At 42.0% G+C, this 27453-nt stretch overlaps 1 protein-coding gene across 1 annotated transcript; it reads right to left on the bottom strand.

Moving 5' to 3' along the window:
• Positions 1-8801: 8801 nt before the first annotated feature.
• LOC118372997 (pituitary tumor-transforming gene 1 protein-interacting protein-like) lies at positions 8802-26551 on the bottom strand. The gene is made up of 7 exons (XM_035759046.2): positions 26224-26551; positions 25870-25916; positions 25065-25173; positions 22573-22681; positions 21529-21594; positions 17175-17221; positions 8802-10357 (listed from the first exon to the last, which is right to left on the bottom strand). Exons 1-7 carry the CDS (start codon positions 26336-26338, stop codon positions 10308-10310), a joined length of 543 nt encoding a protein of 180 aa, XP_035614939.1. The 5' UTR covers positions 26339-26551; the 3' UTR covers positions 8802-10307.
• Positions 26552-27453: the final 902 nt, after the last annotated feature.

Genomic DNA, 27453 nt, shown 5'->3' on the forward strand with positions numbered 1-27453 from the left:
AATGAGAGCCCAGTAAACATGTAACTTAGGACATGTCCAGAATAAGTGGGTCAACGTCCCCTCATCCTGCTTGCACCTCTCACACAGTGGTGAGGTGTCCGGGAATATTTTATGCAGTTTTACTTTTGAGTAATGTAACCTGTGTATCACCTTAAACTGTACAAGGTTGTGTCTGGGATTCACTGAACTGTGGTTAATATTCCTGAGAGCTTCTACCCAGTCCTCATCTGAGATTTCTGACCCAAGTTCTTGTTCCCAAGCCCTTTTAATGGTGTCTGTGGATACCTCTATGTGGGCCTGTAGCACATCATACAGTCTAGAGACCGACCCTTTTGAATGGGGTTTGACAAGGATCAAGCTATCTAATGTGGGACTATTTGGCTTCATGCCACACTGTGGGATATGTGTCCTTACGAAATTCCTGATTTGGAGGTATCTGAAAAAATGTGTTGTTGGCATGTTGAACTTTCCCTGTAATTGTTGAAATGAAGCTAACTGACCATCTATGTATAGATTACCAATTGTTGTGAGCCCCTTCTCCCTCCAGTGTGAAAACACCACATCATCCAATGCGGGGTGGAAAGCATGATTCAGGCAAATCTGTCTGTCAATGTATACAGTGGGTATGTTAAGAAAATACCTCATCTGTTTCCAGATCCTAAGCGTATGACAAATGACTGGGTTAGAGTCATAAGTGGATTTTTTCACATATGATGGGCTATTAACAAGTGCAGGGAGTGAGGAACGTTGACAGGAGGCCTGCTCAATTAAAAGCCATGCAGGCATATCCTTCTGTCTCATCGCAGGTAAACTTTCCCTCCAGAAAGACACAATGTTCAGATTAGCAGCCCAATAATACAGTTTAAAGTGAGGAAGGCCAAAGCCCCCCTTCTATTTTGTACTTGCATAAATGCTTCTTTGAAATTCTGGCTGCCTTGTTGTCCCATAAAAATTGAGTTACTATTGAATCCAGTTTCTTAAAATAGCTTTGTGGTATGAAATTGGGTAGACACATTTGATATATTTCTGCATCAACTCCAAAGACAACTGCTTTCCCCACCTAGTCTCCCTTGGTGGTGCAAATCTCCACCGAGGACCTTGAGCGCGCAACAGCAACACACGAGCAGCTGCCTCAGCAGAGCCTTGGCACAGAAGTGTCGGGAACAGTCTATTCAACACTGGAGAGTAAAACTTGAAACAAAGCTGAGTTCAAACTTACAATAATGTTCGCGAATGCTAGTGTATAACAGCCGTATTCTCTGATATGTCTGATGGCAGTAACAAGCACTTGTTTAGCTAACAAACAGACAAATATTTATGTATGTACACTATTTTATTTATTTATTTTACCTTTATTTAACTAGGCAAGTCAGTTAAGAACAAATTCTTATTTTCAATGACGGCCTAGGAACAGTTCAGGGGCAGAACAACAGATTTGTACCTTGTCAGCTCGGGGATATGAACTTGCAACCTTTCGGTACTGTTCAAAAGTATGGGGTCACTTAGAAATGTTTTTTTTTGTCTATTAAAATAACATCAAATTGATCAGAAATACAGTGTAGGCATTGTTAATGTTGTAAATTACTATTGTAGCCGGAAATGTAATATCTACATAGGCGTACAGAGGCCCATTATCAGCAAACTTCACTCCTGTGTTCCAATGGCACATTGTGTTAGACAATCCAAGTTTATAATTTTAAAAGGCTAACTGATCATTAGAAAACCATTTTGCAATTATGTTAGTGTAACCAATGTGAAATGTCTCGCTAGTTAGCGGGGTGCGCGCTAATAGCGTTTAAATTGTTGATGAAACTTGCTCTGAGACCTTGAAGTAGTCGTTCCCTTTGCTCTGCAAGGGCCTTGGCTTTTGTGGATTGATGGGTAACGATGCTTTGAGGGTGGCTGTTGTTGATGTGTGCAGAGAGTCCCTGGTTCGAGCCCAGGTAGGGGCGAGGAGAGGGACAGAAGCTAAACTGTTACATTAGCACAGCTGAAAACTGTTGTTCTGATTAAAGAAGCAATACAACTGGCCTCCTTCAGACTAGTTGAGTATCTTGAGCATCAGCATTTGTGGGTTTGATTACAGGCTCAAATTGGCCAGAAACAAATAACTTTCTTCTGAAACTCGTCAGTCTATTCTTGTTCTGAAAAATGAAGGCCATTCCATGCGAGAAATTGGCAAGAAATTGAAGATCTCATACTAGACACTCTTATGTACTTGACCTCTTGCTCAGTTGTGCACCGGGGCCTCCCAATCCCACTGTGTACTACTCCCTCCACAGAACAGTGCAAACTAGCTCCAACCAGAATAGAAAGAGGAGTGAGAGGCCCCGGTGCACAACTGAGCAAGAGGACAAGTACATTAGAGTGTCTAGTTTGAGAAACAGATGCCTCACAAGTCCTTAACTGGCAGCTTAATTAAATACTACCTGCAAAACACCAGTCTCAACGTCAATAGTGAAGCGGAAATTCCGGGATGCTGGCCTTCTAGGCAGAGTTGCAAAGAAAAGGCCATATCTCAGACTGGCCAATAAAAATAAAAGTTTAAGATGGGGAAAAAGAACACAGACACTGGACAGAGTCACCTCTTCACTGCTGATAATGGGCCTCTGTACGCCTATGTAGATATTCCATTAAAAAATCTGCGGTTTCCAGCTACAATACTCATTTACAACATAAACAATGTCTACTCTGTATTTCTGATCAATTTGATGCTATTTAATGAACAAAAAAATTTGCTTTTATTTTAAAAAACAAGGACATTCTAAGTGACCCCAAACTTTTGAACAGTAGTGTATATACAGTACCAGTCAAAAGCTTGGACACACCTACTGATTGAAGGGCTTTTTTTCTTTTTTATTATTATCTACATTGTAGAATAATAGTGAAGACATCAAAACAATGAAATAACACATGGAATCATTTAGTAACCAAACAAGTGTTAAACAAATCCAAATATATTTTAGATTACAGATTCTTCAAAGTAACCACCCTTTGCTTTGATGACAGCTTTGCACACTCTTGGAATTCTCTCAACCAGCTTCATGAGATAGTCACATGGAATGCATTTCAACTAACAGGTGTGCATTCTTAAAAGTTCATTTGTGGAATTTATTTCCTTCTTAATGCATTTGAGCCAATCAGTTGTGTTGTGACAAGGTAGGGGTGGTATACCAAAGATAGCCCTATTTGGTAAAAGACCAACTCCATATTATGGCAAGAACAGCTCAAATAAGCAAAGAGAAACAACAGTCCATTACTTTAAGACATGAAGGTCAGTCAAAGCGGAACATTTCAAGTACTTTAAACGTTTCTTCAAGTGCAGTTGCAAAAACCATCAAGCGCTATGATGAAACTGGCTCTCATGAGGAAAGGGAGGAAAGGAAGACCAAGAGTTACCTCTGCTGCAGAGGATACGTTTATTAGAGTTAACTGCACCTCAGATTGCAGCCCAAATACATGCTTCACAGAGTTCAAGTAACAGACACATCTCAACATCAACTGTTCAGAGGAGACTGTGTGAATCAAGCCTTCATGGTCGAATTGTTGCAAAGAAACCACTACTAAAGGACACCAATAATAAGAAGAGACTTGATTGGGCCAAGAAACACGAGCAATGGATATTAAACCAGTGGAAATCTGTCCTTTGGTCTGATGAGTCCAAATTGGAGATTTTTGATTCCAACCACCATGTCTTTGTGAAACGCAGAGTAGATGGACGGATGATCTCCACATGTGTGGTTTCCACCATGAAGCATTGAGGAGGAGGTGGGATGGTGTGGGGGTGCCTTGCTAGTGACACTGTCAGTGATTTATTTAGAATTCAAGGAACACTTAACCAGCATGGCTACCACAGCATTCTGCAGAAATACGCCATCCCATCTGGTTTGCTCTTTGTGGGACTATCATTTGTTTTTCAACAGGACAATGACCCAAAACACACCTCCAGGCTGTGGAAGGGATATTTAGCCAAAGAGAGTGATGGAGTGCTGCATCAGATGACCTGGCCTCCACAATCACCCAACCTCAACCCAATTGAGATGGTTTGGGATGAGTTGGACCGCAGAGTGAAGGAAAAGCAGCCAACAAGTGCTTAGAATATGTGGGATCTCCTTCAAGCATTCCTCATGAAGCTGGTTGAGAGAATGCCAAGAGTGTGCAAAGCTGTCATCAAGGCAACGGGTGGCTAATTGGAAGAATCTCACATTTTAAATATGTTTTGATTTGTTTAACACTTTTTTGGTTACTACATAATTCCATATGTGTTATTTCATAGTTCCTGTCTTCACTATTACTCTACAATGTAGAAAATAGTAAAAATTAAGAAAAACCCTTGAACGAGTGTCCAAACCTTTGACTGTAAATATATATATTTTTGCATGTTATTTTGGCATTAATACATGTCACATATGAGTTTGAAACAATTACAAATATATATATTGAATTAATAAAGCCGCACACAAACATGGTCTCTTTTTTGCTTTCTTGAGTAAGGCAGCTCCAAAATGCAGGTAATTCAGCCTAGCTCACTGCTTTCTGTGGTGGAGGGGCAACTAGTGGAAAGTACAGAGCTTAGATGTTGATAATGTCTAGTTTCTAGTTTTTTGGCTCAGTGTTTTGTCACTCATGGGGACACTACGTCACTGCAGAATCCAGAGGGAGATTAGGCAGTCCAAGGGGGAGCTAGGCAGTTCAAGCCCCCTTGGGTGCAGCCATATATTTACATTAGAAGTGCCCATCCAAGAAGGCTCAAGGTCATCGGCCACAGATAAAATAACGTCAAATCACGTTATATCTACCGCAGCATTGATTGGGCAGATCATGTCAACGTCATACTTTCAAAATCTTAGCTAGCAAGCTAGATAAGCAGGGAGTACTTCTGTCCAAGGCAGAGGGACTGTCTCGTTTTGTGTACCCCTCATTATCGTTATGTGTAAATCCAGCTACTTGTAAAGAGATCAATAAGATCTTTCTTGACTTCATCTGGAAAAATAAGTCTCACAAACTAAAACAAATCTGTCCTTTCTAACAAAAGAGCTGAAGGCGGTCTAGAAGTGATGGATTTTGTTGACATAAATAACACTTTCAAGATAAACTGGTTGAAAAAATGTTTGATCAATACTGATTCAATATGGTATTTCATTCCAAATAATGTGTTTAATAAATTAGGAGGTCTTCAATTTTTACTGAAATGTAATTATATTCCCAAAATATTACCTGCTAAATTGGCTAGGTTTCACCAACAAGCTTTAATGGCCTAGAAAATATGTTTCCTGCACAATTCTCCCCCACATAAAGCTCTTTTGTGGAATAATTCAGACATAACTATAAGGAATAAGTCATTGTTCTACCCCAGCTGGCATGAGAGGAATATTGACTTTGTTCTTGATATTTTTGACAACAAGGGTAATATTCTCACATATGAACAATTTACAACATTGAAAGAGTTTCCAATCCCTTTCAGAGAGTTTATTTCTGTGATCAAAGCCGTTCCCAGTGGTCTAACTACACTTATGAAAAGTCATCTTCATTTTGGGAATGATCACAAAGTTTACCCAGAACTCATATTGGAAGGTGTGGGCTTACTTGAGAAAACTTGTTGTAATAAACTTATAAGACAAATTCTTAATTCACAAAACCAACTTACACCGAGAGGAACGTTTTTCTGGGACATACTTATTCCTGACATTGTCTGGAAAAATGCATGGTTAAGACTTTACAAATACTGTATACCAAACAAAGTTAAGGAAGTGCACTTAACATTTTACATAAGATATATCCATGTAATTCTATGATATCCAAATTTGTGGCTATTGATGATATCTGCGTTTTATGTGAAAAAGAAGGTGAGAATCTGTCTCACTTGTTCTTTGAATGTAGATTTGTCCAAATTTTTGGAAAACCTTGCAAAATAGTTATTTACCATTATGAACACTGCCTATGTTTTTGTCATGAAAGATATAATATGTTACTATTGCAATGATAACAAGATCACTGAAATGATTGTTCATTTTTTAAATTCTTGTTGCCAAATGCTTCATACACAAACAAAAATTCCAAAATTCTATACCAAAATTACTTATTTTTCCGATTGAATTTAAATATCTTATTAAAACATTAACCCTAGTGAATAACAACAAGAATAACATATTCCTGAATCATTTTAATAAGATTTTTTCAGTGAATACAATTGCACTAAAAAAATATATTTTTTGTATTATTTTATCCATATTTTTTTGTATGTTTGAATATTTTCTTGTTAATACCCGTGTTTTGTTTTGTTAGACATGTTTGATGTAGCAATGTAAGTTGATTTTTGTATTATGAATAAAATAAAATAAAAATAAAAAGCTAAACTCAAACAAATAAAGTCACTCCTTCGATATAAAGCTGTTTTAGACTAAAATAAAAAAGCTAGATAAGCAGTCATCATCTTGAATCACAGCGACAATTTACTGGCAAATGCTTTTCAATTCTTGTCATATGAAGAGAAATTATAGATAAAATGCAATGGTGCTCATCGGCCACAAACATTAGATAACAAGTTGGAAATCCCTAATTGGTTTGCGAGTGGTTAGGAAGGAATCAGTAGCTAAATGCAAGCATCGCAAAGCAATCACTATTTTGATTCCCCTGCCTGCTATTCGGTGGAGAGGGTGTGTGGTCCAACTCTGGGTTTTAGTGTCTCTTTTCCAAGCTTAAAAGGATAAACATTCTCACGCAACACCATGGGCCAGAAAAGGTTGAATAGATTGGCCATGCTGTCAATCTAGTATGACTTCTGCAGCTTTCGAAACAACTGGAAACTTGGAACTGGTAAATCTCAGACATCACTGAGTTCAAGACAATTGGGAATTTGGAAAAAAATGAGCTCCGACTGGGAAAATAGGTTTTGAATGGTAATCCAACTCGGCATTTCAAGTCAGGAACTCGGCCTCATTCTAGAGCTCTGACCTAAAGATTAAGGAGGCCATGATTCAAACGTGTTCCCAGTTGTCTTGAAAGCACCATAAATCCAGAGAATGTCAGACTTTGATAAAGTTTCATGAAATAATTTACCCACAAGAAGGATCGCTGCGCCACCTTCCTGTTCAAGTGAGCACAGCACAACAAGGTTAAGTCCTAAAATGTATTGAATGGTGCTGCATAAATGATGTAATATGCCAGAGAGATATATATACTGTAGCTAAGAAAGCAATATTAAGTGTATGTTTTGTATTAAGCTGTTAGAAGCCCATGTGCCTCACCTTAATAATGTGGTCCTTTTCCCCCTCATAACTTAGCCTACTGTTCTGACTTGGTGGTGCACATGTAGCCTGTAGACTGTTTAAGATCAATTGTATTTTACATTTTTTATTGAACCTTTATTTAACTAGGCAAGTCAGTTAAGAACAAATTCTGCTGCGGGGACGGGGGCTTTGGATTAAGAAGTAAAAAATAAATACAATATAAATATAGGACAAAACACATCACAACAAGAGAGACAACGCACTACATAAAGAGAGACCTAAGACAACAACATAGCAAGGCAGCAACACATGACAACACAGCATGGTAGAAACACAACATAACAACATGATAGCAACACAACATGGTAGCAGCATAAAACATGGTACAAACATTATTGGGCACAGACAACAGCACAAAGGGCAAGAAGGTAGAGACAACAATACATCACACAAAGCATAGGAAACATGCTAGGAATTTGGAGGGGTTTGTCAAGGCCATGTTGTTTTAATTTACACATACATTCCTCCAGGGAAGGCAGGGTGTCCACTGTCCGGTCCAAATCTGAGCACCTACATGCTTTTGTCGTTTCTATGACTCAATGGGTTTCATTGTTCAACGAGAAATTCTTCAATACAATTAAACATGATTGTAAAGTATAGCCTGCTCCCAGATCTGTTGGTGTTCTTGCCAACTCCATTGCTGTCATTGCCATGTTTGGCATGTCACTGAGTGACATGGAGTTTGCATTACTGCACAAACAGACTGGCATGATGGCATTGTAAAGTATGCTATGTATTCCAAGTCAATTACGACAGGCTGTCCTGTCTGGGTGGGCCCTGTACATGTGAAAGGGAAATCCTTTGAGGTATTCTTGTTCAACGTGTAACCCATATGAGACTGCCAATGAGTCTATTACACCATTCCACTATGAACAGGTGCACAGCATGTCTGCCCAAGAACCTCTTTAAAAACTGTTCAATAAAACCAATAAAAGTGATGAGCCTCAGATGAATATGACATGTCCTTTAATCTGCCTTGGACCACTTCCCGAGTGTTTCATAATCACCTGACTTGACTTCTCCTGCTCAGTATTTTCACCTTTTAAAAACATCTGATCTGGTCAAAGGTGTTGTCTGTCTCTTATGTTGTCAGTTTGGATGTTGTCTGCATTGCAAATGACAGAACTGGAGATAAGCTTTTCAGGAGATTTGCATGTCAAATAGGCCGTGCCTGTCCTTGTAGATTCAGACTGTGCACACGTGCAGAAGTCGCAACAACAAAGCATCGACTAGCATTAGAATTAGATTCCATTTAGATAGCAGTTTTGCAACTAGCCTAAACAAGTGTACACTCTCATATTTGAGGTTATGGCAGCGGATGAATAGCATGAAACAATGGGCCTGAGAATCTCATCACGGTATCTCTGCATTCCAATTGCAATAAAAATGCAAATTTGGTCATTGTGTGTAGCTTATACCTGCCCAAATTTGTACAGAGAGAAATATGCTTTCTGTGCATATGGAACATTTCTGGGATCTTTTATTTCAGCTCGTGAAACATGGGACCAACACTTCACGTTACATTTTTATTTTTGTTCAGTGTAGCATTAGCGCAATGACTGGAATTCTATGGGTATCTGCTAGTAAAACTACCTCTAACATCCTTCATACTGGACAGACATAAAAATGGTATCTACGAGCTCATCTGACTCAGCGGAAGTAGATATAGGGCATCATTGCCTAAATTCCAAAGTATCCCTTTAATGACCAAACTTTCCTTAGTAGCGCTGCCATTAAGATTTTGAATGTCCATACAGAGCAGTACATTTGTCATTATAAGGACTGGCAACCCCATCCAGACATCTGGTAGATTGAGGTGTGGTTATGAATAAGAAGGGGTGGAGGCTGAGGTTCACTACATGACCAAAAGTATGTGGACACATGCGTGTCAAACATCTAATTCCAAAATCATGGGCATTAATATGGAGTTGGTCCCCCATTTGCTGCTATAACAGCCTCCATTCTTCTGGGAAGACATTCCACAATAACATTAGTGAAGTCGGGCACTGATGTTGTGATATTAGGCCTGGCTCGCAGTCGGCATTCCAATTCATCCCAAAGGTGTTTGATGGGGTTGATGTCAGAACTTTGTGCAAGCCAATCAAGTTCTTCTTCCACACCAATCTTGATGAACTTTGTGCACGGGGTAATGTCATGCTGAAACAGGAAAGGGCCTTCCCCAAACTGTTGCCACAAAGTTGGAAGCACAGAAACATCTTGAATGTCAGTGTATGCTGTAGCATTAAGATTTCCCTTCACTGAAACTAAAGGGCCTAGGCCGAACAATGAAAAACGGCCCAGATCATTATTCCTCCTACACCAAACTTTACAGTTGTCACTAAGCATTCAGGTAGGTAGCGTTCGCCTGGCATCCCCCAAACCCAGATTCATCCTTCAGGACTGCCAGATGGTGAAGAGTGCTGCTTTAGAGTCCAACGGCGGTGAGCTTTACACCACTCCAGAAGATGCTTGACATTGCTCATGATCTTAGACTTGTTAAGTCGTTAAAATGTTAAACATTTTACTTTAAAATAAAAAATGTATTAGGAAATATATCAGATTGAGCATAATTATGATCTTGGTTTATAAAAAATATACAAAGCGAAAACGTACAGATATTACAGCAATTTAAAACAAAGGCTCTTTAAATCAGATTTCACAAAAATACACAGACAATGTGCAGAAAGTTAAGCTCCACTCAGTGCCACGTCTCCAACAGCAAACTAAATATTACAGACTTCTTCAAACTTCTTAATTGTGTGAAAAACATAACATTCTCAAACTGTAAATAATTTTCAATCAGAACCTAAAATGAATGAATAAAAACTGCATTTAATAATTATAGGCAAAGGTTTTGATTTAGATGAATCATGATGATAGACCGGTCTTGATGTATAGGTGTGTGTGTCTGCTCTCTAAGCTAAAGCAATCAGCAGGACAGGATGGTAGTCAGCCCAAAGAGGATGGAGCAGAGTAGAGCCATCTGAACAACGCTTCTCTCTCACACAGGTTTCTGGTTTACTCATTTTCAAACTTGCTGTATGGGTGGTCAGAGTCAGGGACAAGACCTGTAAAAACAAAGAGAGAGAGAGAGAGAAATAAAAAGGAAAGATGGGGAACATTGAAAAACAGTGATTAGAAGCTGTTGCGTTATGACTGAGCTGTGTAGGGGTTGTACAGAGGCTACCTGGAGCATAGAGATCCTATTAAATTACTAGAGACATTAACCCTCAAAGTTCCAGAATGTGGTCAAAATAGCAACCATATATTGATCAGGGAAAAATGCAAACGAGTCTAATTGGAATGAATGGCAGTAGAGGTATAATCCTGATATGTGATCTCAGAAATTGTGTTATAGAATTGCCTCCCTAAAACACCTTCATAATAATACAGTTTACATTGGGTTTTATACAAATGTTATGTTTAAATAGCCTTTACAATATATGCAAACAGACCATAAATGTAAAATGTTTTGTTATCTTGGAAAACTATATGATATTTGTATTTTTTTTAAATTTAACTAGGCAAGACGGCCTACCCCGGCCAAACCTGGAAGACGCTGGTTTGGCCGGGGACCCTATGGTACTCCCAATTACGGCCGGATGTGATACAGCTTGGATTCGAACCAGGGACTGTAGTGACGCCTCTGAGATGCAGTGCCTTAGACCGCAGTGCCTTTGCCCTGCAGTGCCTTAGCCCTATTGATACAATCAGTACTTGTTGCATTTACAACTTGTCTAAGTCCTATCATCAACTGATTTCAGCCAGTGCATGGCTGTGGATTGACTGCATTGTTTGAATGGAATGTTGGCAAATTGGTGGTTAAGTTAAAACCCGAATGGAATCATTCCTCTAAAACAGCCTGGCTAGCTAGCTAACAAACAAACATACAGTGCAGATAAATTCTTCATATTCATTATTTTACACACTAACACAGCACTGGCAAACCATGGTTGACCAACTCCCTGATAAGATGGCTAACATTTTTCCCATCATAAGAAGGTTCATCTTCATCATGGTATTATATAGTGGGCTCCAAAATTACTGGCAATGTACAAACAATACTTAAAAAAATATAAACAATAAAATTATAGGGATAAACTCAAAATACCAACATGTGAGAAATACTGTACTTTATTAATGTTTCAATGGAACCCACCAAAATCATACAATTATTTAATACAAAATACATTTCACCAAAATCAAGGTTTCATAATTATTGGCACTCCTCATTTAGTACTTAGTGACACCACCTCTGGCAAGGATAACAGCATGGTCTTTTCCTGTAATTTTTGACAAGGTTAAGGAACATATTTGGAGGGATTTTGGACCATTCCTCTATGCAGATCCTTTCAAGATCCTTCACATTCTTGGGTTTGCGCTTATCAACTGCCCTCTTCAACTCAGTCCACAGGTGTTCGATTGGATTGAGGTCTGGCAACTGAGATGGCCATGGCAGAACATTGATTTTGTTGTCACAGAACCATCTGTGTGGATCTTGAGGTATGTTTTGGGTCATTGTCTTGTTGGAAAGTCCACATACGGCCAAGTCCCAGCCCTCTGGCAGAGGCAACCAGATTGTCAGCCAAAATTGCCTGGTACTTGGTGGAATTCATTATGCCATCAATCTTAACCAGTGTCTCTGAACCTCTAGAATTAAACAGCCCCAAAACATCACTGACCCAACACCATACTTCACCGTGAGTATGAGGTGCCTCTCCTTGTATGCATCTGTTTTGACGACAAACATGCCGATGCAGTATCTGACCAAAACGAGCACCTTCTTCCAATCATAATTTAAATGATGCTTGACAAACAAAGCGCTTGCGTCTGTGTCTTGGGGTCATTAAGGGCTTTCTTCTGGCAACCCTTCCAAAGAGCCTGTGGTTGTGGAGGCGGCGTCTGATGGTGTTTTTTGAAACCTGGTGATCCCAAGACGCCGCCACGGCCTGCAATTCTTTCACAGTGATTCTTGGGGATTTTGTTGCTTCTCTCGCAATCCTCCTCCCTATCCTGGGGTGCAAAATGCATTTGTTTCCTCTACCCGTGAGGTTTTCAACTGTTCCATTTCTTTAGATTTAAAAAAATAATTGCCCTGACAGTGCGCCGTGGTATATTCAATCATTTGTGGATCTTCTTGTAGCCATTACCAGGTTTATGAAGTGATGTAATGGCTCAATATACAATATAAGGGAACACTAAAATAACACATCCTAGATCTGAATGAATGAAATATTCTTATTAAATACTTTTTCCTTTACATAGTTGAATGTGCTAACAACAAAATCACACAAAAATGATCAATGGAAATCACATTTTTCAACCCATGGAGGTCTGGATTTGGAGTCACACTCAAAATTAAAGTGGAAAACCACACTACAGGCTGATCCAATGTTGATGTAATGTCCTTAAAACAAGTCAAAATGAGGCTCAGTAGTGTGTGTGGCCTCCATGTGCATGTATGACCTCCCTACAACGCCTGGGCATGCTCCTGATGAGGTGGCGGATGGTCTCCTGAAGAGTCTGTGGTGCAACGTGGCGTTGGTGGATGGAGCGAGACATGATGTCCCAGAAGTCCTCAATTGGATTCAGGTCTGGGGAACGGGCAGGGCAGTCCATAGCATCAATGCCTTCCTCTTGCAGGAACTGCTGACACACTCCAGCCACATGAGGTCTAGCATCGTCTTGCATTAGGAGGAACCCAGGGCCAACCGCACCAGCATATGGTCTCAAGGGCTCTGAGGATCTCATCTCGGTACCTAATGGCAGTCAGGCTACCTCTGGCGAGCACATGGAGGGCTGTGCGGCCCCACAAAGAATTGCCACCCCACACCATGACTGACCCACTGCCAAACCGGTCATGCTGATGCTGGATGTTCATCATGCTGGATGTTGCAGTCAGCAGAACGTTCTCCACGTGCTCAGTGTGAACTTGCTTTCATCTGTGAAGAGCACAGGGCGCCAGTGGCGAATTTGCCAATCTTGGTGTTCTCTTGCAAATGCCAAACGTCCTGCACGGTGTTGGGCTGTTAGCACAACCCCCACCTGTGGACGTCGGGCCCTCATACCACCCTCATGGAGTCTGTTTCTGACCGTTTGAGCAGACACATGCACATTTGTGGCCTGCTGGAGGTAATTTTGCACAAAGGCGGAGGTAGCGGACCTGCTGCTGGGTTGTTGCCCTCCTACGGCCTCCTCCACGTCTCCTGATGTACTGGCCTGTCTCCTGGTAGCGCCTCCATGCTCTGGACACTACGCTGACAGACACAGTAAACCTTCTTGCCACAGCTCGCATTGATGTGCCATCCTGGATGAGATGCACTACCTGAGCCACTTGTGTGGGTTGTAGACTCCGTCTCATGCTACCACTAGAGTGAATGCACCGCCAGCATTCAGAAGTGACCAAAACATCAGCCAGGAAGCATAGGAACTGAGAAGTGGTCTGTGGTTACCACCTGCAGAACCACTCCTTTATTGGGGGTGTCTTGCTAATTGCCTATAATTTCCACCTGTTGTCTATTCCATTTGCACAACAGCATGTGACATTTATTGTCAATCAGTGTTGCTTCCTAAGTGGACAGTTTGATTTCACAGAAGTGTGATTGACTTGAAGTTACATTGTGTTGTTTAAGTGTTCCCTTTATTTTTTTGAGCAGTGTAGTTCCTTAACACGCAGCTAAATCAGGAATTAAATTCCACTTAAGTTTAATTTTGGTAGATGTTATTTACAATAATATTTAACGGTGCCATTAATTGTGAAACCTTGATTTGGAGGACATTGATATTTAATTAAATCAATAAATTAATTTTGTTGGGTTCCATTGAAACATTAATAAAGTACAGTATTTTTCACATGTTGGAATTTTGAGTTTACCTCCATAACTATATTGTTTACATTTTTTTGAAGTATTGTTTATCCATTGCCAATTAGGGGTGCCAGTAATTTTGGAGCCCACTATAGTTACATTGTCTAGGGGTTGTACAGAGGGGGGATTGTACAGAGGCTGTCAAAGGGGGATTGTACAGCGGCTGCCAAGCCAAGGGGGGTTGTACAGCGGCTGCCAAGCCAAGGGTCCAGTTTCAACTGTTCTGCCTTACTATTATTCGACCATGCTGGTCATTTATGAACATTTGAACATCTTGGCCATGTTCTGTTATAATCTCCACCCGGCACAGCCAGAAGAGGACGGGCCACCCCGCATATGCTCTCTCTAATTCTCTATTTCTTTCTCTCTCTCGGAGGACCTGAGCCCTAGGACCGTGCCCCAGGACTACCTGACATGATGACTCCTTGCTGTCCCCGGTCCACCTGACTGTGCTGCTGCTCCAGTTTCAACTGTTCTGCCTTGTTATTATTCGACCATGCTGGTCATTTATGAACATTTGAACATCTTGGCCATGTTCTGTTATAATCTCCACCCGGCACAGCCAGAAGAGGACTGGCCACCCCACATAGCCTGGTTCCTCTCTAGGTTTCTTCCTAGGTTTTGGCCTTTCTAGGGAGTTTTTCCTAGCCACCGGGCTTCTACACCTGCATTTTTTTGCTGTTTGGGGTTTTAGGCTGGGTTTCTGTACAGCACTTTGAGATATCAGCTGATGTACGAAGGGCTATATAAATAAATTTGATTTCAAATTTGATTTGAAGGGGGGTTGTACAGCGGCTGCCAAGCCAAGCGGGGTTTGTACAGCGGCTGCCAAGCCAAGGGGGGTTGTACAGCGGCTGCCAAGCCAAGGGGGGTTGTACAGCGGCTGCCAAGCCAAGGGGGGTTGTACAGCGGCTGCCAAGCCAAGGGGGGTTGTACAGCGGCTGCCAAGCCAAGCGGGGTTGTACAGCGGCTGCCAAGCCAAGCGGGGTTGTACAGCGGCTGCCAAGCCAAGCGGGGTTGTACAGCGGCTGCCAAGCCAAGCGGGGTTGTACAGCGGCTGCCAAGCCAAGCGGGGTTGTACAGCGGCTGCCAAGCCAAGCGGGGTTGTACCGCGGCTGCCAAGCCAAGCGGGGTTGTACAGAGGCTGCCAAGCCAAGCGGGGTGGTACAGAGGCTGCCAAGCGGGGTGGTACAGAGGCTGCCAAGCGGGGTGGTACAGAGGCTGCCAAGCGGGGTGGTACAGAGGCTGCAGAGGCTGCGGCTGCCAAGGGGGGGATTGTACAGAGGCTGCCAAGGGGGGATTGTACAGAGGCTGCCAAGGGGGATTGTACAGAGGCTGCCATGGGGGGATTGTACAGAGGCTGCCATGGGGGGGATTGTACAGAGGCTGCCATGGGGGGATTGTACAGAGGCTGCCATGGGGGGGGGGATTGTACAGAGGCTGCCATGGGGGGATTGTACAGAGGCTGTTGAGATGATGGGAATGTGGTGCAGGTCACTAGGTGTTGTTTGATCTCTGAGGATTGACTGAGTGAAAGACACACACACACACACACACACACACACACACACACACACACCTTGTTTGAGTAGCAGACAAATGCCAAGCAGTCCCTAATGTATATAGACTTCAGTAAGCAGGGGGCATGTGAAGGAGACCACCATCTATCACTCTGTCATGTTGTCCATAAAGAAATTCACAATTTATGTGGAACTGCAACCAATACCACAGAGACATTAACACACACACACCTCGAGAACGTGAAGGCAATGAATGGAAAGATCTGAAACTTGACAACACATCAATAACAGAGAAACATTCACTAGGAATAGTCACTTTTCAGAGAGCTTTAGAGTTATGCTACCCCCCTCTCACACTTAACCAGAAGCAGATGTCTTCATATACACCCCCCCTCTCTTCAGTCCCAGGGTCAGAGGCCTAGCATAGAGCATAGGTTACAGTACCAGACCCCAGAGACACTGTCCTGCTTGTCTCATAACTCACATAATTCATATAGACTGACTAAGGACTGAAAAATGCCGGCGACTTTCCCAAAAATCCTAGGTTTTCCAAAAACATCAGTTGGACAATTCCTGGAATAAGGAGGGAATAAGCAGGAAGTCCAGAGATCCCACCCGCATTTCGGTCAACCCTGGGACTGACTGCAGTGCTCATATCTCCCATCATTCCTATTCACCCCAGGGAGCCTTCTGCCCTACAGACTGCTGTTCATTCCTAGTCACCTCACTGCTCCCCCCACTCTCATACACTGTCTGGCATACTGAATAAACCAGCTAACCGAGCTTTACGGGTTGTTACAGTATTCAGAATCAAGATATGACCTGAGACCGAGTTGGCCTGTGTTTCTGTATCAATGTTTCAACATGGGGATCTGTGTGTGTTGTGCTGACCTGTACTAACATGCAGACGGTAATGAGATGCCCAGTATCTGACATCCAAAGTGTGACGCATCGTGTAAGAATTGATTTCGAGAGACTTGAGGTAGAGTAACCAATATGTGGGCTGCGTTGGCTTGCTTTGGGACACGTTCACTACGCTGAATAATGCATTAACGTGACCGAGGATGGAAATTCAATAAGCAACACCCTCGAAAATATGGAAATGGACGGCCCTATGGATATAGGACAATGAACTTTGAATGCTCATCCCATTACGCCCAAGTTAAGCACATCAGGTCACAGAACAGTAAGAGGCTTGTAAATGTCTCAGAAGACTTTCATATCAGGTGAAGAAGAGCAAGGTCATTGGATCAGGTCATATAAGGAAGTGTAACTTGGGTCTAATTGCATAAGAGGTTAGAGGCAGTCCTTGGTTCATGTTAGATACAAGATAAGTTGCTAGTAAAAAGTGGAGACCTACCATTGTATACATGTATGTAGTTCTGTCCTTGAGCTGTTCTGTATCACGTTTCATGTTTTGTGTGTACCCCAGGAAGAGTAGCTGATGCTATGGCCGTTAATGTGGATCCTAATAAAATAGCTAGAATAATGATACGTACCATACTTCTTGCGGATGTCATCATGCCTCACCTTCCTCTCCACCTTCCTGTCAGAGTAGAGGACAACGCGAGTCATGTTCTATCACACAGTAACATGACAATCAGCAACACTGGAACATGTAATAACCCGCTAACAGAAGAACACAGCGCAGGATAATGAACAGTAGGAAATTATTTATAAAGTCTTCTCAGTCAGTACTTCTGGGTAATGTAGGATTTATAAAGTCTTCTCAGTCAGTACTTCTGGGTAATGTAGGATTTATAAAGTCTTCTCATTCAGTACTTCTGGGTAATGTAGGATTTATAAAGTCTCCTCAGTCAGTACTTCTGGGTAATGTAGGATTTATAAAGTCTCCTCAGTCAGTACTTCTGGGTAATGTAGGATTTATAAAGTCTCCTCAGTCAGTACTTCTGGGTAATGTAGGATTTATAAAGTCTCCTCAGTCAGTACTTCTGGGTAATGTAGGATTTATAAAGTCTTCTCATTCAGTACTTCTGGGTAATGAAGGAGATTGTGAATACAAGCCTCATACTTTATAAACCACCAGTCAGTGAGCACTGTTACATGCACACAATTATTGCAGATAGTCAGATTAATATAATAGTTTGTTTAAAATGTTGACATGTTTTGCAAGAAGAACGATTTCCCAAATAATCCTGTTTACATGGACACGTCTGAACGGGACTTTTAATAAATGCAGAAAATAGCCAATCAAAATAAAAGTTCTACCACAGCGACCATGTTATTTTTTCGAAGCCTATTTGATTCCGAGTTAGGACATATAAAGTTTGTATGTGAAAATTATTTCTAAGATGCATACTTTCAGTTTTTCCAAACTCACTTCACTCGTGTACAAGAGGGAGGCTTGTGCTACCGGTGCTGGTAAATGTGCAGATCAATTACACCGCTGGAACACGGATTAAACTGTTTACATGTCCTAATAATTCCAGATTGCTCAGGAAACCAGGTGTTATAATCTGTGTATGCTTACTTCAATTTGAACCTTACGCTGATTAAGCTAAGCAGACTAAGGTGTTTACATGACTATTGCCATACTAGGCCTACTGCCATATTCACTTTAATATCCAATTATTAGTGTGCATGTAAACGTACTCAGTCAGTGGGTGTTTCTGCTAAACTTGTTACATGTTGATTCACACTGCTGCTTTTAGCACCTCAGCTTTCTCACCAGTGACACTTCACAGTTGCTGCACCATAGTCCCCAGCCTCCTCAGAGGAGCCCCGCTTAATGGAAGACCTTTGCCCAAGCTGCAAATACCTTATCAAGTCCATTTACGGACTGCAGTAGCGGAGATATCAAATATGGTTGTCAAAAGCAATCAATAACAAAAGTGGCATCTATATCTGTCCTCTACAAACAAAAAGTTGCCTCCACCCTCCAGCTTGCTGAACGAAGCTGCCATGCCTTAAAGTGGCATCTATATCTGTCCTCTACCAACAAAACGTTGCCTCCACCCTCCATCTTGTTGAACGAAGCTGCCATGCCTTAAAGTGGCATCTATATCTGTCCTCTACCAACAAAACGTTGCCTCCACCCTCCATCTTGTTGAACGAAGCTGCCATGCCTTAAAGTGGCATCTATATCTGTCCTCTACCAACAAAACGTTGCCTCCACCCTCCATCTTGTTGAACGAAGCTGCTATGCCTTAGTGGCATCTATATCTGTCCTCTACCAACAAAACGTTGCCTCCACCCTCCATCTTGTTGAACGAAGCTGCCATGCCTTAAAGTGGCATCTATATCTGTCCTCTACAAACAAAAAGTTGCCTCCACCCTCCATCTTGTTGAACGAAGCTGCCATGCCTTAAAGTGGCATCTATATCTGTCCTCTACCAACAAAACGTTGCCTCCACCCTCCATCTTGCTGAACGAAGCTGCCATGCCTTAAAGTGGCATCTATATCTGTCCTCTACCAACAAAACGTTGCCTCCACCCTCCATCTTGTTGAACGAAGCTGCCATGCCTTAAAGTGGCATCTATATCTGTCCTCTACCAACAAAAAGTTGCCTCCACCCTCCATCTTGTTGAACGAAGCTGCCATGCCTTAAAGTGGCATCTATATCTGTCCTCTACCAACAAAACGTTGCCTCCACCCTCCATCTTGTTGAACGAAGCTGCCATGCCTTAAAGTGGCATCTATATCTGTCCTCTACCAACAAAAAGTTGCCTCCACCCTCCATCTTGTTGAACGAAGCTGCCATGCCTTAAAGTGGCATCTATATCTGTCCTCTACCAACAAAACGTTGCCTCCACCCTCCATCTTGTTGAACGAAGCTGCCATGCCTTAAAGTGGCATCTATATCTGTCCTCTACCAACAAAACGTTGCCTCCACCCTCCATCTTGTTGAACGAAGCTGCTATGCCTTAGTGGCATCTATATCTGTCCTCTACCAACAAAACGTTGCCTCCACCCTCCATCTTGTTGAACGAAGCTGCCATGCCTTAAAGTGGCATCTATATCTGTCCTCTACCAACAAAACGTTGCCTCCACCCTCCATCTTGCTGAACGAAGCTGCCATGCCTTAAAGTGTCAGCATTAAGCCTTTAGACATCTGACATTATTTAAGGCGGCTTTAGTGTCATTGTTTACCTCCCCACGGCCCCTGATAGAGGCTCGTAAACAACAAGACGCTGTGTTTTACACCGACATGGCCAGCAGTAGGTGAAATACGAGCACAGGGCAGGCTGAGGAGCCTGCCATCCAGCCATCGCTCTAACTTTATGGGGGACACAAAGGAGGCAGGTAGGGGAGGTGGTTGTGATTGTTTTGTTGGCCCCTCCAGGGACGTAAATTCACTGGGTCCCCAGTGGCAGTCCCACACAAAGACAGACAGTGTAAATCAGTCTGGGCTCTTTAATGCCAGGTAGTGATCTTGGGAACAGCAATCAGTGGAGGCAGACAGGCTGACAACACAGGGAGCAGAGAGGAGCAGAGGCTGTCCTGACCACAGACTACCATCTGTCTCCCCCACCTCCCTCCCTCTCAGCTGACTGACTCCCACATAACCATGTACGAAGGCAACAAGTGGGAGGGGAGGAGGGAGGGTGAGCAACCGGAAGAAAATGAAAAAGAGCGAGAGGGTTGAATACAATCTCAAAGACTCAAGTGCACTCTGTCTTTCTAAACTGGCTCTCCACCACTGTCTTAGACCTCCGTAAACCCCTTGGTTTGATAGGGAGTCGGGACAAACTTAACCTATACCCTGTGTTATTTCAATGGGACATTCTCCAACATAGAGATACAGTAAAAGTCTGTGGAGTTTGGATGGTGGGGATGTGATAACTTATGTCTGTTTAGTTGTTCTGTAGAACATTCCCCATCTGTGGCTCAGATGACAGAGGGCTCAGAGCTCTTAGCTGTGCCCTAACCTCTCCATCTGCAGACTCTGGGGATGTGCTGTAAACATGCTGTAATCTCTCTAGAGGCTCCCTCCTCTCCCATGGTGCCTAAAACAGGCCTGGGTCCCCTCTGTTCCCATCAGAACACCAACACTGTCTATGTAGGTCAGTACACTAACACAGACTATAGTGGTTTGATCCACATCAGGAACTGACTGAGTGAATATACTCTACATTCCTTGGCTTGATAGAAGAAAGGTTCACAGAGGCGGATTTAATTCAGAAACACACAGTGAGCCTAGACTCCCCAGTACACCACATGATAAACTTACTGTTACCGACAGTCTTTCTGCATGACTGACTGCTCACCGCGTTAAACAACACATCAGGCGATCCTCGATGGACGACAGGTGGGAAACAATTGAAAGAAAGGCTGAAACATTTATGTAAACGGAGGGGGGTTCCAGACCAGCTTTAGTACACCTTTAGTACACCGTGATTCAGTGTAGGAGGAAGTGTGGCTCAAAATCCCATTACTACCACTACACTACAAGATGTAGTAGCATGTTCTATCCTCACCACACCTATGACCTCATTATCAGCTGCTGAGGACTAAGAACTGGAGTCAGTGATTACAATCCTCTCGGTTGGTGTTTGGATGGACGCGCACACACACACACACACACACACTTCTTCTGGGGACAGTTCTGCTTGAAAAGCCATAGGAACAGCTCACCAACTGTTCAAATCCCCAACCCTGACAGAGAACGTCTCTATAGATAATCACCAACAGAGTAGAAAACTCTGAATCTGACGAGGTAGCTGTGGGAAGTGCTTGCGATCATTGAAACGGATACAAGCACCTCCCCAAAAATCGAAGCAACTAACAGTGTGGGCTCACACAAATAATGGTGTTGATAAAATGGGGAATCTTTTAGTAGTGGTTTGAAAGCCAGTGTGAAGCAGAGGGTGTGATAACTAAGGAATCCTTACCGTTCATCAGCACGCTGTCTGATGTCCTCTCTCCTCCTGGCAAACCTCTCCTCATCTCTGTCTGGCCTGATGAGACAGAGACACAGGCAGCATTACAATCACCTTGAAACATCACGGTTTACAGAGAGACACACACTAGCACAGACTGGTCTTATGAACACACTGTCCGTGTACAGTATATGATATACTCTGTCTCCAAGTGGAAATGAGACGTAGTATTCCTGGTCAACAATAACACTGCAAGTTCTGTTGTATAGAATGGCTGTTGCTCTTCACTTTGCATAGATGCTGCTAACAAGAATGAATCCTGTATCCTGTCATTCTGCTGCTTGTGTTTAACGCAAAAAGTGAGGCTGCTGTTGTGTGAGCTTGGAAAGGGGAGAGGTTCTGACAGGTGAGTGGTTCTGCTGGGGAAACGAGAGAGGTGTCATCTTTGTTAATTGGATGTAATCTTAAAAAGGAACAAATAACTTTGCCAATATATGCAGAGGCATTCCAACGATTGGGAGGTGAGAAATGTGAACTGTGTGAGCGTGTCTGTAGAAGTTCATTTCAGACAGACATGTTGTTTCATCTTCACGGCCTTCATGTTTAGTTATGATAGATGATTGAGCTGCACAGAGCGGGTGCATTTAAAATGGCTGCCAATCAGGGTGTCAGGCCAGAAAGCACTTGATTGACATGCTGTTTTAAAACATTCCGCTATGTAGTGACAGTTTCTTCTTCCTCCCTCCTAGAATCACATAATAAGCAGGACAAGATCACCATCTAGGACTGTACCTACCGGGTTTTAATAAAAGGGTATAATCACTGTACATGGATGGTGCACATGAATAGAGATTTGCATTTTGAATAATTTCATGTTGGATGTAACAAAGGCTATGAGTAATATCAGCACGTTTATGAGGAGTCTGATATGGTTAGAGTGGAGGTTTTCCTTGGATAATGATCAAGACTGACTGATAAAGCCATTGCCATTCTTTGCAAGTATCCCTTAATATTAGGTGAGAAAGGGCAATTCTGTGACATCACTTCCTGTATTACCCTGATTGACGTTTCTTGCAGCAACAGCAGCAGCAGCAACAGACTGCAATGCTGATGATGATGGTTCCGCCTAACACTGCCATGGCAATGATCAGAGCCTCGAAGTTCACTGGAACAGAGAACAGGTCAAAGGTCAAGATATGAACAAATAACATGCTTCAAGTTTATTCCATTTTTAAGTGAATTTCACACACGTTCACAACACTATCCTTTATCAAGGATAAAGAGAACATTTCATTATTCATGTGATTATGCATTTATTCTATCATAATGACTAATAAACCCATGAGGAATCAAACAAATTCAAATGAGGGGTATAAAGACTGCACTGATGTTGATTGGTAGAGAAAGTCAGATATGCAGTGTTATTTAATTAGCCTGAGCAGTACCAGACTGTGATTGAGTGATATGAAAAGCTCAGCTTGGCACTCAGACCACTATTCGACAATGCATCTTTGTTAGACATTACTGCCACCTGCTGGTGTGTTTTTGAAATTACAAGTGGGGTTTTATTTTTGTAGATTTTTGTACTTCCTCGATTTAGTTTGGACAAAATAAATGTTGGTCAAGAATTGCTGCATAATATTCTTCTTACCTTTGGGTTTTGAATGCATGAGTCACAAGTTGAGAAGGATTTAAACTGATTAGTAACTCATTTGGACAAATATGGTTGTTTCCAGATTCTCATGTCATAAAACATTGTATTCTTAATTAAATATGCCAATATGTGTGTCAGGGAGATTTTTTCACAAAACAATATATCTCTTCTTTAATTATTAAAATGATCATAACAACAGTGTGGAATATGTGTTATTCCTTATTATTTAGCCCTGGTATCTAACCCCATGGTTGTGCTCAGAAACCAGCTAGAAACCACATGCTGTTGTCATCTGTGGCCCAGAGGCCTGTGATCAAAGCCCCTGCAAGCAGCTTCAGCAGGTAGCCCCAGTGTGAGTGTGGATCAGTCAGTAGGGGGGCTCTTTAATCAACACAGAACAGCCAGAGGGGGCAGGCTGACTGACATATACTAGGCCTGAATGAGCCATGGCCTGTTCACCCTGCTACCATCTAGTAGAAGGCGGTGACAGTACAGGTGCATCAAAGCTGGGACCGAGACACAGCCATTAAACTAACTGTTTTAAAGTCCCTGAGCAGTTTCCTTCATCTCTAGAAACCGAGTTAAAAAGAATGCCTGTATCTTTGCAGTGATTGGGTATATTGATACACCACCCAAAGTGTAATTAATAACTTCAACATGTTCAAAGGGATATTCAAAGAAATGTTAACTTTTTTACCCGTCTACCAATAGGTGCCCTTCTATGCGAGGCATTGGAAAACCTCTCTGGTCTTTGTGGTTGAATCTGTGTTTGAAATTCACTGCTCGACTGAGAGACCATACAGATAATTGTATGTGTGGGGTACAGAGATGAGGTGGTCATTCAAAAAACATGTTAAACACTATAATTACACATTGACATTATGGAGTATTGTGTGTAGGCCAGTGACAAAATGTCTGTCTTTAACAAACACAACCAAATGTAGAAAAAGTCAAGGGGCGTGAATACTTTCTCCGTGGCCCGTTTATGAGGAACACCACCCAGTTCATGAAAATGATTAGCTCCTACAGAGAGTGAGTTACGTGGCCGTGGCTTACTCTATTATGCAGGCAGACGCATTCCGTTACTGTTTGAACGTTAGAATGGGCAAAACGAGTGACCTAAGCGACTTTGAGCTTGGTATGATCGTCGGTGCCAAGCGCGCCCTATTCCAGTATCTCAGAAACTGGCCAGCCTCCTGGACTTTACAGGCACACTAGTGTCTAGGAATGGTGTGAAAAACATCATCCAGTCAGTGATAGTCCTGTGGGTGAAAACAGCTTGTTGATGAGCGAGGTCAAAGGAGAATGGCAAGAATTGTGCAAGCAAACAGGCGGGCCACAAACAGGCAAATAACGGCACAGTTCAAAAGTGGCGTGCAGAACTCTTCGGTCCTTGTCACGGATTGGCTATTGCAGCAGACGACCACACCTGGTTCCACTCCTATCAGCTAAAAAGAAGAAGAAGCGGCTCCAGTGGGAACACGAGCAGTACATGACCTCATCCTGCCTGGTGTCAGCGGTATAGGCTGCTGGTGGTGTAATGGTGTGGGGAATGTTTTCCTGGCACACGTTAGGTCCTGTGATACCAATTGACACCTTGTAGAATCCATGCCCCGAAAAATTTAGGCTCCACCAACCACAATCAGATGTACTATTCTGTATTAATCTGACTGTTGCTATATTGACCTTAACAGACACCCAACTAAGCATGTGGTCCGCCATGGGCTGATGTGGGTGGAGGGCGGGCTTTTGTTCTAGCAAAGTAGTAACACGCTTGATTATACTAATTAATGTCTAAATCGAACACTACAATAAATTGATTAGAATTAAAGCCTGCACCCACATCAGGAGGTCTAATGGGAGGTCACATCAAGTAAAACTTAATTTCACTCACCCCAACACACTCCCCATCGTGCCTGTGACAGTTTACACACTGCAGGCGGAGGCAGAATGTAGCTCACTGGGTAGTCTGTGCAGGTGTCGTTGGTCATGCACCACAGGCACTGAGAAAAGACAAGAGACTCATCATTAGCCTAATACTTCAATTCTCAAAGAGTTGATATGTGTAGGATCACCTATTCCCAGCCTTCACCCATGTCCTTAACTGTGTCCATCAATTTCATGTATTTCTATTAGTGATGGGGGGTGGGGAATTGATACTTACGTAGAGTTATTATTTTTGATGATATATCATACTGCATCGTTTTGACAATATCACAATATTACTTCTGTGCTAGTTGGCTGTACCTATACCAAAACCCCAGTATCTTTCATTCAAAGATTGTTTTCCATATTTTTAAATTGGTAGTCAGTACTTTTATTTCCATGACTGCTCAAACTTGTTGTTTTCTCGTGGTTCTCGTCCCTCTGCAGCAGACATATGGTGCGCAATATGGTTGGAACATCGAATCGCAATACATATGGAATAATGAGAATCATAATATATATCGTATCGCTATCTAAGTATCGTGATAATATCGTATAGTTAGTTCCCTGCTCTAATTTATATTGAGTAATTTAAAATAGATTCAGACAGATTAACGTTACTTGCAATGATGTGACCCTTGTACAAAATGGTACAAATAGACAAAAAAAGACATTATTGAACATAGACCGAGTGATAACGTAAACTTGGTAGCGAAGGCTATACAGACTATAATGCTTTACAAATAGGAACTGTTACATAATATTCTGCTTACCTTTGGGTTTTGAGTGCATGAGTCACAAGTTGAGAAGGCTTTGCAAGCTGAAATTAAAGGAAATGTGTGTTCTTATTTGAATTCAGTAAAGCTTAGCTGTGCTCTGCTAAAAAAAAATAGGCTAAATCGCCATACTGTCTACAATTGTGCATGTCACACCAACTCAAAGTTGATGATTTTTGCTCACCTAGCAAGCTAACGTTAGCTGATGACGCATTTCACTTTTATAGTTAGCTAGCTAGCCATCGAGACCTTGGAAGCGACATAATACAAACAAATAAATGTAACGAGCAATGACAATACTGAATGCTGTTGATACATGTCGTAACCAAAAATGTAGGAATAGTATCTTACACTTCAATGGCGTTGGCGTAGTACTAGTGTGACATTCTGCTCGGCTAACGAGGACATAAGTTACAGCCACAACAACAAGCAATGAGCTCATGATTCCCCTCTCTGTTTTATTCATGTTATGGTGCTATTTTGAATGACCCTATCTAGCTACACCTTTCACTTTCTAAAGCAAGCAAAAACGTAACTCACGAAGTTGCCAAGCGCGTTCTAGCTAATAATCTAAACAAACGATGTAGTTACTTCCGGGTTCTCTTCTAGGTTGAAGATACTTTCCATAAAAGGGCGAAAAAGCACATACTGACACCTAGTGCAGGGCGCAGTACAAGCGAGAGTGCTCACATTATCCACCAGGTTGCGGTACAACACCATCAGTCTGGTACCTGCAGAGGAAAAAAATACGAATTGCCATTGTCATAAATTATCAGGGTAACTATCAAACCAGTTTCCCATTGAGGGTGAGATCTCATTTCCGTCGTCAGATTTAATATGCTTCTGTGGTTAGACTCCATGCCAATAAAGCCTTTTGGATGTAATTTAATTGAGCGAGATGAAGGTCATATGTATCTAATTCGAGTCTAATCTGGGTGACTTTCCCACTTTGCATCTGGCCTCTGACACATTCACCACAGTGGTGAATTGACAGGTTAACTGTCGATCCCAACTCATGGTGGTAATGATGCAAGGCTCTCCTTGGAGCTCCCTCCCACCTGGCTATCTAGCAAGGGTTCTGGGGTTATATGTGCTACAGTAAAGAGAACAAAACTAGCACCTGCCACATTCATCTGTGCTACAGTAGAGATAACAAAACTAGCACCTGCCACATTCATTATTCCTACAAGGTCGATGCCCTAACAACAATGGCAAAAGATAATTGCTTTAATATGTAGAGCCAAAAAGCTTTAGATCATTTAAACCAGGCCTAATTCTAGAATGAATTGGTGTCTAATAGCTATCAATTGCCTTGTAATAACATGTTTTGAATGAATAAACTCTCCAATGCCTATAAATAATTATGGATTTGATTACAATATCTTTGAGTGAAATACATCGCTGATCAATATACAGTCAAGACAATAATTATTGGCCCCCTTAATAAAGATCAGCCAAAAATAGTATATCAAATAAATAAATCATACAAATACTGAGATATAGAGAATGCATTTTTTAAAAATATATTATTTCATACTAATACAATTGCTCATGGGAAAACTTTGTTTAACAAATAATTTG

The sequence above is a fragment of the Oncorhynchus keta genome, chromosome 31, assembly GCF_023373465.1.
Source record: "Oncorhynchus keta strain PuntledgeMale-10-30-2019 chromosome 31, Oket_V2, whole genome shotgun sequence".
NCBI classification, from domain to species: Eukaryota; Metazoa; Chordata; class Actinopteri; order Salmoniformes; family Salmonidae; genus Oncorhynchus; species Oncorhynchus keta.

Excerpts from the sequence above, each read along its gene's own strand:
- LOC118372997 (XM_035759046.2), bottom strand. The coding sequence starts at position 26,338 with ATGAATAAAACAGAGAGGGGAATCATGAGCTCATTGCTTGTTGTTGTG. Across the intron at positions 21,595-22,572 it reads TGCAAGAAACGTCAATCAGG|GCCAGACAGAGATGAGGAGA; the intron begins GTAATACAGGAA and ends CTGTCTCATCAG. Across the intron at positions 10,358-17,174 it reads TGACATCCGCAAGAAGTATG|GTCTTGTCCCTGACTCTGAC; the intron begins GTACGTATCATT and ends TTGTTTTTACAG.